The sequence below is a fragment of the Staurois parvus genome, unplaced genomic scaffold (genome assembly GCF_062004578.1).
Source record: "Staurois parvus isolate SC_StPar_1 unplaced genomic scaffold, SC_StPar_1.0 ptg000729l, whole genome shotgun sequence".
Taxonomy (NCBI): Eukaryota; Metazoa; Chordata; class Amphibia; order Anura; family Ranidae; genus Staurois; species Staurois parvus.
In genome coordinates, this window is record NW_028318525.1 from 254,898 (window position 1) to 268,872 (window position 13,975).

At 40.3% G+C, this 13,975-nt stretch overlaps 1 protein-coding gene across 12 annotated transcripts in view; it reads right to left on the reverse strand.

Moving 5' to 3' along the window:
- Positions 1–13,975, reverse strand: part of KTN1 (kinectin 1) — a 210,623-nt gene that overhangs the window by 84,699 nt on the left and 111,949 nt on the right. For 9 of the 12 annotated variants that reach the window (XM_089653944.1, XM_089653946.1, XM_089653941.1 and 6 more), the window contains exons 8-14: positions 12,159–12,265; positions 10,336–10,468; positions 7,787–7,874; positions 5,916–6,067; positions 3,793–3,861; positions 3,616–3,653; positions 3,078–3,168 (exon numbers count right to left, since the gene is read on the reverse strand). In XM_089653944.1, coding sequence (XP_089510070.1) covers positions 3,078–3,168; positions 3,616–3,653; positions 3,793–3,861; positions 5,916–6,067; positions 7,787–7,874; positions 10,336–10,468; positions 12,159–12,265 — 678 coding nt within the window. The remainder of the gene's footprint in view (positions 1–3,077; positions 3,169–3,615; positions 3,654–3,792; positions 3,862–5,915; positions 6,068–7,786; positions 7,875–10,335; positions 10,469–12,158; positions 12,266–13,975) is intronic. The other 3 variants (XM_089653947.1, XM_089653942.1, XM_089653940.1) reach the window with 1 other exon arrangement.

Sequence of the window (13,975 nt, forward strand, 5' to 3'; positions counted from 1 at the left end):
CGGACCAGATGTCCAGGTAGTTACATTACGCTTACATTACGAGACTACAGTTATAAAACGGGTGCAGCTAGAGGGCTCTTTATGAGCGCCACCCTTTCAGTACCAAACTTAAGGAGGGACCCCAAAGGTGCATAAGTGTCTGAGGAACCAGGGAATTTGGCCATGATGGATGTTTAGCGAGAGCGCAGCCTGACCTGAGATCCAAGGACCCAGATGTACCTGATGAGAGAGGAATTTGCTTTCATGCGTACCTTAAACGCACTTCTGGTGAGTGCGTATTTCACTTATTTCCTGTTCACCTGTGGATTATTTATCGTGGTTTGAAAAGGAGATACGACAGAATTTGTATATCACACTCCTGGTGTGGTTTTGGGACCATAAACTGAACCTTTAATTATGATCTAAGATTATTATTTGCACACTTTTTTCAATTCATGTTGATATAGCTCTACTGGCATTATTAGCGCTGCACCCTTTTTTCTATATATATTGTCTTGGAAGGTTATGTTGGTTACCTTTTTGGTGTTTTTAACAGCTTGCATCGAATTTTCACAACAGTGGGCGCTCGCTATACAATCTATATTTAGTTACATTACGCTTGTTACTTCTTATGTTTGTGGGTTGGAATTTGGCATATTTTTTCAATAAACGTTAATACATAATGCAAGGATTTTTTCTTTTCCCCATGGGGATGCAAAGAGGAGGAGAAGGCACCGCTGATTGGAGTATAGTGAATACCATTATGGAGCAATTATACAGCAGGAGAAGCACTGCCATCTTGAGTCCATAATAGGGAATTTATCAAGCATATTAGACCTGTATACGTTGATATATAGGTCCTGTTCTCAGGTGAGCGGCCATCCATATGTGTGGTGGGACACGCTGGTGACGCATACAGTTATTAAGATCACGGAAGTTAATCCATACGTTTGAAGTTAACTGGAGCACGGTCACATTATAAATGGATTATGGACTTTGATTTGCTATTGGGACATTATTTATTCATGATTTTTATATGCACCAAGTATTTCGTGTATTGGGTGTTATATTTTCCATCTCTGCCAATCCCTTCACTGGCTCCCGATTGCCCAGCGCATCAAATTCAAATTACTAACTCAGACCTACAAAGCCACTTACAACGCCGCCCCAAACTACCTAACTGACCTGATACCCAAATACCACCCTACCCATGCCCTTCGCTCCACAGAGGACCTCCTACTCTCTAGCTCCCTGGTCTCCTCATCCCACACCTGATTGCATGACTTCTCCAGGACTTCCCCCATCCTCTGGAACTCCCTACCCCAATCCATAGACTGTCAGCTACCCTCCTCAACTTCAGGCGCACCCTGAAAACCCATCTCTTCAGGGAAGCCTACCCCACCCTCACCTAACAACCGATCTCCTCCACTTCTCCCACCACTCCATCCCCCACAGCCACTTCCTCCTGTACCACTTCACCTCCCTTCTAGATTGTGAGCTCGAAAGAGCAGGGCCTTCTAACCCCTTGTGTATTGTACTGTTACTGTTTTGTCTCATGTTCTGTCCCCCTTGCTATTGTACAGCGCTGAGCAAACCCTTTGGCGCTATAAAAATACTGTATAATAATAATAATAATAATAATATATGTAATAAAGTATTATGGAATAGCGCAAGGTGTGAGATCACTAGCAGTGGTTGCAGCAACTCTTGGCAATTTATTATTTTTAGCAGGTGGGTGGCACATTTATTTAAGTTAAAAAAATCAGCTGCTAAAAGCACTTAAAAAAAAAAAAAAAGTTAAAAATCGCTTTAAAGTATATCTCCAAGTATGAAATCAATCAAAAAAACCTTTGCAATTTTTTTTTGTTCTCACACATATTAAAAATTAAAAGGAATATTTGTTATCTTTCTAGGTGTTTGTTTGCAGCAGGTTTTGGGCAGACTGCAAGCTACTCTGAACAATTTGAAATGAGAGCAAACTTAGTCTGCCCTCACTGACAAGCAGCATAGCAGAGAAAAACTCCAGTTTTGGAGTTTTCAGAAGAGAACTAGTAAAACGGTAAGCAATTTCAACCCCATCGAGCTGCCACCTCCCAACTCTTTAAGATGTTCTAAATGCAGGGAGATGCAGGCAGGCATTCTGAACATGTGAATGCTGTGATTGGCAGTCACAGTGGTCACATGATCGGAAAGCTCCCGATTACAAGTATACATTGGGGGCCTTCTGGTTCCCATCGGTACCTGTGAGGGGAGCATGCAGGGAGTGCGCTCTTAACACAGGAAAATGTTTAAACAGAGATGCATGGGGGGGGGGGGGGGGGGGGAGGGGGGGGGGGAGGGGTGCCACTAAGTGCAGTATTAAAAAAACGAATTTAATAGACAAGTGGTGATGTACACTCACAGAAAGAGAAGGATGTCGCTTGTCATGAGTAAAAAATCACCGTCAGTCCTTCCCAACCAAGCCTGCCCAAGGACTTCCGATCTCACAGCTTTCAGGCTCCTCTCCACCTTTCCATCGATGTCTTCAGTGAGACACAGATGGATCCTATAGGTTGGGTAGGACTGACGGTGATTTTTACTCATAAGTGACATTCATATCTTCTTTTTGTGACATCATCCCTTGCCTATTAAATTAGTTTAATACTGCACTTAGTGGGGTCTCCCCTTGTTTCTTTCTTGTTCCCTATATACAGAGCTGGCATAATCTGAGGATGGCTGCCGGTGATGCTGCTGTTAATTAAAGGATTAATGGACATTCTTGGACTTTTAGTTAATTGTTAGCACAGGACCTAGTAACTAATCCCTTTATTGTGTCCTTGCTTTTTCCTCTTACTCAGGGACACATATATGTGGTCTCTCGAGCCCACCCACTGAGAGGCTGCATAAATGCGTACCTCCAGCAGGCACTGGTTAAGTGATTTTATGTGAATAAGAACATATAAACACATATAAAGCAGATGTTAGCCCAATTTGGCTGCAAAAGTGGAAATACACTTTATGCAAAACACAAAATGGATTACAACTGTGTATTTAGCCGTTTGCCTGGAGTTCTAATTTAACATGAATTTTGTTAAACACAATACTAACGCTTTCTGTACCTTCAGCTCTTCTTCACTGTTAGCAAAACTAACACGTTCCAGAGACAGAGACTCCTCCATCTGTTTCATCTCCTTATCCTTCTCTTCAATTCTAAAAAACACATTAAGAAAGGTCACAGTTTCAATAAAGACTCTTCAGTGGCTGAGCAGCCTAGGACTTAAAGCAATCTGTCAGTGAAAAGAGCCTTAAACTCAAGAGAAAGAGAAAAGAGACCAAAAGAAATCTACAGGAAGAACATCAGGGCTCAGGTAAGTTTGTGTCTGAGATTATTTTCCTCTCCATAAAAGTTAATGAGAATGCAAAAGCAGTTTGAAGCAACTCAGAAGCAGCGCAAAACCAACATTGCTAAAAAATCCGGGAAATTAAGACTTTGCATTTTAACCCAAGTGTATTTGGGGGACTTTTTTTTTTTCGAAGACAACAGCAATATTTAGAGAATGGTGACACGTCCACCAAGCACAACAAAGTAGTGATTACAGTCAGGCTCAAAATTTCAAATACGTGACAACAACAAAAAGACAAAAAAATTCTACTTACGTTTTCTGCAACTCCTCCACAATGACTGATGCAGAAGACTAGAAAAAAATAGCAAAAGAGAAAGATCAACATACATACCCATTTTTGAACATATATAATAAACACTTGCTTCACACTTTCTTCTCCTCAAATGACTGCAAAAGGAAAAAAAAAAAAAAAAAGGTAAATTCTTCTTACCTGAGCTTGCACCTGGGAATGGTATTTCTGAATCTGGACGTTCAGTGCTTCATTTTGCTTCAACAAATCCTTACAGACAAAAAAAAAAAAGTTAGCCTTCTCTTAAATTTTTACATGGCTTCCAGCAATTTATTTGAACTTTTTTCAGTTCACAAGTAATAAGAATTCATACAAATTTTGTCAGTTTATGTTGCAAATAAACAAATACAATAATCACTTAAGAAAACCCGGAGTCAACAGTCTCTACGACTCCCTAGAAGTAATATACAGTGAGGAACAGAAGTATTTGAACACCCTGCGATTTTGCAAGTTCTCCCACTTAGAAATCATGGAGTGGTCTGAAATTCACATTGTAGGTGCATTCCGCCTCTGAGAGACAGAATTTAAAAACAAAAATTCAGGAAATCACATTGTATGATTTTTAAAGAATTTGTCTTGCACTGCTGAACATAAGTATTTGAACACCTGAGAAAATCAGTGTTAATATTTGGTACAGAAGCCATTGTTTGCAATTACAGAGGTCAAACTTTTCCTGTAGTTCTTGACCAGGTTTGCACACACTGCAACAGGGATTTTGGCGCACTCCTCCACACAGATCTCCTCTAGATCTGTCAGGTTTCGGGGCTGTCGCTGAGCAACACAGAGTTTCAGCTCCCTCCAAAGATGTTCTATTGGATTTAGGTCTGGAGACTGGCTAGGCTACTCCAGAACCTTGATATGCTTCTTACGGAGCCACTCCTTGGTTATCCTGGCTGTGTGCTTTGGGTCGCTGTCATGTTGGAAGACCCAGCCATGACCCATCTTCAATGCTCTGACTGAGGGAAGGAGGTTGTTGCTCAAAATCTCACAATAAATGGCCCCATTCATCCTCTCCTTAATACAGTGCAGTCGTCCTGTCCCCTTCGCAGAAAAGTACCCCCAAAGCATGATGTTACCACCCCCATGCTTCACAGTAGGGATGGTGTTCTTGGGATGCAACTCATCCTTTTTCTTCCAAACACGACGAGTGAAGTTTAGACCAAAAAGTTCTACTTCGGTCTCATCTGACCACATGACTTTATCCCAATGCCTCCTCTGGATCATCCAGATGGTCATTGGCAAACTTCAGACGGGCCTGGACATGTGATGACTTGAGCAGGGGAACCTTCCATGCAATGCATTATTTGAAACCATGACGGCGTAGTGTTCTACTGACAGTGACCTTTGAAACTGTGGTCCCAGCGCTCTTCATGTCATTGACCAGCTCCTCCCTTGTAGTTCTGGGCTGATTCCTCACCTTTCTTATCATCAATGATACCCCACGAGGTGAGATCTTGCATGGAGCCCCAGTCCGAGGGAGACTGGCAGTCGTCTTTAACCTCTTCCATTTTCTAACAATTGCTCCAACAATTGATCTATTTTCACCAAGCTGCTTGGCAATTGCCCCATAGCCCTTTCCAGCCTTGTGGAGGTCCACAATTTTGTCTCTGGTGTCTTTTGACAGCTCTATGGTCTTGCCCATGGTAGTAGTTGGCGTCTGACTGACTGTGGGGTGGACAGGTGTCTTTAAAGAGCTCAGACAGGTGCTACTAAGTTAGATTAATGAGTGGAGTAGAGGTGGACTTTTTAAAGGCACAGTAACAGGTCTTTGAGAGCCAGAATTCTTGCTGTTTCTAAGGTTTTCAAATACTTATGTTCAGCAGTGCAAGACAAATAAATTCTTTAAAAATCATACAATGGGATTTCCTGAATTTTTTTTTTTTTTTAATTCTGTCTCTCAGAGTGGGAATGCACCTACAATGTGAATTTTCAGACCCCTGCATGATTTCTAAGTGGGAGAACTTGCAAAATCGCAGGGTGTTCAAATACTTCTGTTCCTCACTGTATATCAAATATTCATATGCCTTACCACCAATATTTTTTCATATGAAATGTGTTTAAGTCCTGAACCTCCTAAATATTTATAATACAATGCATTCAGCATTTCCCCAGAGAAATAGTTATTTTAAGCTGACACTGGGAGAATAGGTTCATATAGGAGTCAGGTGAAAACCTGGAGGACCAAGGTTGTCCACAATTACCAAGTGTCAGCAGGGGTATCACAACAAACATCTTTGTTAAAGAAAAGCCAAACAAGACAGTACCTGCACCTGAATCTGAAGGTTGTCATCTTGCCCTGCCTCCATGAGCTGCATGAGTCTCTGCTCCAGTTGCTGGTTGCTCACCATAGTGTCCGTTAGCTTGCTGTGTAGACTCTGAATTTCTGCATCCTTGGCAATAAGCTTTGATTGAAAATCTGTAAAAAGGAAATGTCAGGTGATTACAAAAAAAGACAAAAGAGGGCACATAATCGCATTCATAATCAGCAATAAACCGGCCTAATAAAATATACAAGCTACAAACTTCTCTTAGGGTTCATGTCAAAAGGCATTTGCTGGGTAGTCCATTAGAAGAAACGCAGGTGCGTTTGAACAGAAACCAGGTTTGACATGAAAATGCTGCTTTTGACCAGCTTTCAAATTCAAATGCACCTCAAGAGGACATGCTGCACCCAGAGAAATGCAGTGGAACACAAAGCAGGGACCTCTAAACTGCTAAGCGGGCTGCTCCTTTAAAGTCTATTAGATTTCAGTGACCTGCATTTAACACACACGTCAAGTGCAGGAAAACCATGCCCTTTGACTCAAGTCCTTCAATAGGCTATCACTGGGAGGATGAGGGAAGGCAAACTGCTACAGGCAATAAGTGCAGGTGAGGTGCCCATAGTTGCAAAGTAGCCTTCAAAGCCTTCCTGTCACAGCTAAATGCTAGGCTGTTCAAAGAGGCAAAGCTTCCACACTTCAGGGGTGTTGGAGCTTGCTGCCAAGTCTGTCTACCACACATTCCTACTGGGACATCTTCTCAGGCCCTCTTACATCTGTAGGGCAGGAGGTGAAATAGAAATCTCTACAACAGGACACACACAGTTAAAAAAAAAAATAAACAGGAGAGGAGGTTTAACTTTCCTACTCTAACCAATTCTAAATCAGTTTTGCTAATAAATACTTTTTACAGAACCAGAAAATGCATGACTCCATTAACAGAAAATTATCTGAAGCATTGAGTGCTAGATCCTTTTTTTTTTTTTTTTTTTGCCCATTGACTTCCTGGCTTTGGGGATTTCAGACAGAGTACACTACAGTACCCATCTGATGTAAAGTGAAAGATTACTATATTTAGAAAAACAGAGAACAGAGCATTAATTATTCAAAAACAAATGTAGTTCTGCCATAGCCAGCATACAAACTGTTCCAGCAGTATGAACAAAATCCAACATACAAGTGTTTTGTTTAAATCTCATGCTTATGAGCTTTGTTGTAAGCTGACTTGCAGCACTATGTATAGTATCGTGCCTTTAGTTTGGTGGACAAGCACCTGAAAGGCAATCTGTCATTTCCTAATCAGCCATGACCTGCCGATTTATTTTTCTGTTATTCTAGGTATGGAGGAGCATGTGGCCATCGCCTCTTATTCCCAGGACATGGTGCATATGACTGAGTGATCAATTGTCACATCTCAACATGGTCAACAAGTGGGGAAGGGAGAATGTAATTAATCCTGTGTAAGCTCCAATATGAGCAGGGCCCTCGATCCCCTCATGTTTTGCATTGTATTGGTATTGTTCTGTCACATGTTCTGTTCCCCTCTGTAATGTACAGCGCTGAGCGAACTATTGGCGCTTTATAAATACTGTATAATAATAATAATAATATGGAACTAACAAAAAGATAGGATCCACCAATTCAACAGACAGTGTGGTGGTTGCTGAGTTTGGACAAAGTAACAGGTTTTAGGTTATATCTTTGCCAGTCGCTTACAAACCCCCAAATGTGCTATATAGTTCTTTAAGTCTTTTTTAGGATGAAGCTAACATTGAACCCTTTAAAAACAAACCCCATTTATTTTACAATCCAGGACTCTACCCATTTTTAAAAATACTGACTGAAAAAAAGAAAGGAGGTGAGAAAAAGTTCACCTTGCTGAGCCTTTTCTGCATCAGATTCTCGTTTCCGTAGATATGATTCAATTTCTTCCCATCTTCTTTCTGCGTCCTGTATCTTAGCCTGTCATTCACAGTAGATCAGAAAAATAAAACTGAGAAAAATATGCAAGAACAATTCCAATAAACCATACTGCATGTATAAGAAAGAAAAAAAAAATCTGCACAATAAAAACTCGTTCGTAAACTAAACAAGCACTGTGGAACATCTTTATTGCACAAGCAAATTTAGCATTTCATATTCACTTTTTGACTGTCTCCAATGAAAAGTCCATACAGTTCCACAATGGCTAGCTACAAGTGATTAATATGAAGAAATCATTCGTAATATGACCATTTACCAAACAAAATAAGTCCCCACAAATTTTTACACAGTTGAATTTTTAATTATATTTATAGTATATTATGACGCATGAAATAGTTTTTCATAACTGAAGCAACGATTACTACACCATTGTTCATTTAGCCCTGATAAAGAGGGGTCCATTAGAAAGCCCAAAAGGGGGTGGTAGGTCCTTTTACGGTTTTATAATGAAAAACTCTTCCTGGTCTCTGAACATTAGGTCTAGTACTACTGTAACTAAACAAAGTAGGATTTTGGCATTCACAATGCTTTACTTGGAGTCCTTTGCAGGACACAAGAAGTCTTTCACCTTTGGCTTATACCGCTGCCTACAGGAAGATTAGACACTGGCAAACAAAAACTGTAGGTCAGCCCAGGATAACATTTACTACTGTCAGTATGCCACGAAGCCACATTGTTCTTAGAAAAACTAGAAAAAGTTATTTGCATGAAGAGGTTGCAAGTTCAGACACTTCTCACTAATAAGTGCACTGTCACTTTAAGATGCTATTCATACTAATGCAGATACGTTTTCCTAAAATTAGTGCAAAATATGAATAAAATTAAGAACAAAAACAAAGATCAATAAAACGACCATATATGTGAAATAGAGTGCAAACAGTTCCAAAGTTGAGAATACCGAACTATGAATCAATCCGAATAAGTGCTTTCCAGAATGACACCAGTGCTCACACGCTTTGCTGTGAAACAGCTACAATATCCCCAATGGAAGTCAGGTTTGATATGGCTCCAGACAGATGGAAAGACTGCAACTAATAGAAACCAAATTTGTCTCTTGGTGCTCCAGCCACAATATCTCAAACAGCTACTTGGGTCTGCTATGGTTACTTTCATATAGCATATGAAATAAAGAGACTTATAGTAAACAAATCTTAAAATCATAAAAATGTATTTCAATAATTCACTCACATGAGGTAAATGGGAAAATCGCAGTTTGCACAAACCAAGATGATCTCACAAACCTAGACTCCACCCAACATGTTACCACCACATAGTCATCATCAAGGAATGAGAGTTCGTACACCAAGCACAGGGAATCCCTTTATAGTTTTTCATAACAGTTAAGGCACTTCCCTCACAGAGGTGATGGCAATAAGGAATACCACATTGTGGGTTAGAGTAAAAGGAATGTCTCTAAATACGTACAAACTGCATTTTTCAAGTGCATAGAGAAAACCAGATTGAGATCCCAATGCATCACAGGGAAACAACCAGAGGGACCTACATAGAAGACTCCCTGTACAAAGGTCTTCATCAAGGAGTGAGAGACCAACTGTCTCTGAATCAAGATTGAAAGAGCAGAAACCGGACCTTTGTTAGTGCTAGGAGCAAAAAGATGGGTTCAGAGGATTCATCCTGTGGGAAACTTCTGGGATGGAAGCCCCAAGACACATACCAAGTAATAAATGCCTTTGATATTCAATAATAGATCCCGCAGGAAGCAAACCTTCTAGCTTTTAGCATCATAGCAATCACCAAATCATATATGTCCCCATCTTTCAGAACCAAGATTTTAAGAGCCATGCCATTAAAGCCAGAGACTGTGAAACAAATTGATAAACTGGTCTTTTGAGACAAAAGATGGAACGATCTCAAAGAACCCACAGAGGTCCACCAAGAGTCATAGCAGATCTGTATACAACATCCATCTGGGCCAGCCATAACCCTGGTATTTTTTTTCTTTTAGCTGACAGCCAGCTTTCTATCGAAAGTGGTCCTAGTGGCTCTTCAGACACCGGTTTGATTTCCGTAGTGGCAGGAGAAGACGTCCCAGAAAATGCTTGGTCTTCAAGTGGTTAAGGTAAGAAAAACGGTTAGGCTTTATACCCACGTTTACTGTTATTGGCAGACAAATCAATGTCAAACAAACAGAAAGGGGCAGAGCTAAAGAAAACATGCCACATTCCTGAGAACACCAGCAAAAAGTGTGGTGTGATGGTTGTGGGCAGCATTATCCTGTATTGTTCAAGAGTTTTTATGTTTACAATCTTAATTTCCTTTATGGGCAGCAGCATAATCCAACAGTATAAGAATTCCTGGGTGAGAAATGAGTTTTGATTAGCGTTGAAGACTAATTTAGTAAAATGTGCACAATCACTATTCCACTGTACATTCTGTCCAAGTCCTGAGAACTTCACATGAACAGGACATATTTTCTCACCTTCAACCCTGCCACCACCTGCTCCTGATTCTTGTTATGCTGTTCCTCCTGAGCCAAACTGCTGTTCTTATCATTCAATTCTTTCACGAGCCTGGTATAATCCTGACGCAGCTTAATAAGCTCATTAGACTGCCTGGGGGAAAAAACAGAGCTCTTCAGGACTATATTGTATATCTAAAAATCTAATGCTATAAAAGAATCATACTATTAAAGCGTCTGATCTAAAGACTGAACACTAAATGGAACACACTTGACAAAAATGCAACATTTTAAGATGTGATGTACAAAGCCTCCTGATACATTCAGAATTAAAATGAACCGAACCTGACGTGTCATTATATAGGACATAATACTAATATCAGTAGGGATATAAAAGTGAGAGACTTTCAGCTGGTAGGTTTGTTGAGACCTAGAAATATCAAGACATTCAACTTGCGCTTTGTGAGGAGATCCTGAAAGACTACACTTTTACCATAAGTTGTGATAAACAGAAAAGTGTTAAAAGCTGACTTTTAGTGATTTTTTTTTTTTAAACATTACTAGGGGCAGTAGTTACAATGAATGAAGTGTTCAGTGTGCAGGTGGGTGCTGTGTTAGACTGAAGCATTCATTCCTCTGCCCCCAAGGAACCCTTCAGCTCTTCTCTTACCCTATGCTGTGGTGGTTAATATGAGTGGCTGCACCTGTGCCAGGCACTCATCAAAAGTGAACTATGCCTGCCTATTTTTCCTCTGTGCTCCACTCATAGAAGCCATACTGTTGGTTGCCACAATGAAAAGCACTTAAGGAATGGAGGAGGCTGATCGTCCATTCATCTGACCATTCTCCTTGCATTGTGGGAACAAACAGCATAGCATCTATAAATGGAGCAGGGGGGAGGGCATAGTTGGCTCTCTTGACAAGTGCCTGTGCACAACTGCAGCCTCCCTAAAGAATATGTAAATCTAATATTTCATATTCCTGATATATGTGCCTGCTGCACCATGTACTTGTATGAGAAAGTATCCTGTTCTCGTTATATTGCTTCCTTTGTGTGAAATCTCTAATGTTCCTGCCAGTCCCTCTGCTTCCCTGTTAAAAACCGACCACACTAATGTGCTGGGAACTCAGCCTGCTCTCCTCCAACAATCAGACTTGTCCCTTACACACACCCTCACCCCCACCCAGCCTTTCACTGGGAAGATTAGTGTAATGCTGTTTCTTCTCCCCTGGCTCTTAAGCAGACGAGAAGATGGGGTATGCGATCACTTATAAAAGGAGGGGGGGGGGATGTTTATACTTATATTAAAACATATAAATGTTTTACCTTTCACTTCTATTTTAAATTGAATGGGTTGTTTTACAAGGTGACTGTTCACAATTGACCCACCGCAGCACCAAAAACAAAAATCACATCACAGCTGCATGGGGTATCTGGGGGCAGGGGAATGTAGATTTCAACCTAACACAGCAGCTATCAGTACATGGGACACTCTTCATTCATTTTAAGTACCATCCCCAATTGTTTTTTTCTTTTTAATTCGCTAAACTTCAGCCCCCAGCATTCCTATTGGTGAGCTTTTTCTAAAAATTAACAAATTTGAACTATGAATTGAACGATGAAAAAAAAGCAGCTGAACACAAATTTTTCTAACATGTCCTTTCCAAGGACGTCGATTACACAACTGACTTTTGTCGTGCAGGGAAGACCACACACTGATCACAATTTGACAAGGCTCCACTTGCTAGCTTGACTTAACATCTGCAGCTGCTGTCATTTACTCCTACAAAGGTTCTAGAGTGTTCTGCCACAACACAGGGCTTACTTGCAGAAGTACACTTACTTGCTTTCCATCTGATTGGTGGCTGAGCTCACTGCATCTCTTAGGATACCATTCTCCTGCTTCAAATGGGCAAGCTGGTTCTCCAACTGCTCACGAACCTGCTGAAACTAAGCACACGAAAAAAAAATGCCAGATTAATTCCCCTTAATTCCCCTTATACATAGCAAAGTAAACAAGCATCTAGTAAAAACAGAATTGGTCACTTACAGTAATATATATCCACAAATATAACATGTAAAAGCCCAACACCAATTAAAACTTTTTTTTTTTTTGTTTTAAACATCACTTTGGATTGAGTGGTGAAGGTTTAAAACATTTGTTTTTCATTTCCTTTTGGTATTCTGTGTTCCTGTTAGGCCCATTTCATACAGGGTGGACTCTGGTTTGATCAGCAGGGGATCTGTATTCTGATTCCCTGCTGATCAGAGCTGAGCAGGAGGATGAGCCATCTCTGTCCGCTCAGTTTATTCAGACAACACAGACAGAGCCTGCTCTGCTCTATGGGCGGCCAAGTGTAAAAAAAAGACTGTCCATTTACACCTGACTGCTCTCCGATCAGTTGAAGGGGGATAGATCCCGTTCCTTTTTTTTTTTTTTTAAGCAGACTAGATTGAGATAGATGAGTGTAAATGGACGCAAATCCTTTTACACCTGGTGATCCATGAGACTGAATAGAGCGTACGATCAGGTCTGCTTGAAAAACTGACAGGCAAACCTGATCGGATTGTCTGTGTGAAAGGGGCCTTAATGTCAACAGGCAAAAAAAAATAAAACCACAGAGAGTCTGCATATAGATGATGTTTCATACTTTCTAACAGTTGGTATGTTAAATTTTCACTGTCTTAAAAAGCTACTGGCTATTCAACAGTACATTCTATGGTATTTTCCTTCATTCCTTCCATTACGGCTACGTAAAAAGGTTAAGTAGCAAGGTAAGGTTTAAAGGAGCTGGGACAGCACAGACTGTAATTAGACACTCCCAGAAGAGAAGAAGGCTATGATGTGCAAGGAGAGAGAAGGCTGTACCTAGGTAAAGGACACACCAGAACATCATAAGCATACTGCAAATTTATCAAACATAACTTATGGAAAAGGAAAAAAAATGCTGCAAGCAAGAAAATTGATTTTTTTCTCTGTGCTTTTAACTGTCATTTAAGTTTGTGATAGGGTCTCTTTAACCAAGGGCCTGCTGGGAAGAGAAGTATACAGATTCTTCTATTACATGTTGGCTCAGTTTTATTTTTTTATCCTCATTAAGCAGGTCATCCTTGTGTTGCCTTTGTAAGAAAGTCCCCATCCCACTGTCCTGCCTATGAAACCTGAATGTAGTTGTTGCATTCCACATTAATATCACAGCCCCAAAAAAAAGTTTTTCATGGTGCCTTGCTGTTCTTGGGGTTAATTTGGGGAGCTGAAAATTGCATTGGCTACACTGTCGAACATACATAGTTGTGAAAAAAATCTTGCTGATCAACTTGTTGTTCTATTACCTAGTTTGTGCTTTTGTGTACAAGTTAATCAGATATAGTGAGTGTTTACATACTTGCAACTGTAATTTTCCATAAAAAACAGTGTGATATAGTTAGGATTGTAATATAGTTATGATCGACCAGAGTGTTCAGCGGTATATGGCATTTATGCTGCATCCCAAAAACTAGAGCAGATAGGGAAAATTGGTGCCATGTGGAATCATGTTGGCCTGTGTCATTACACAGATTTGTTCTATTAAGAGCATTTACTTGGAGAATAATGAACTACTTCTGCAATCTGATGACGATGCTATATAAAATGATACATTTATTAGTAATAATAGGAGT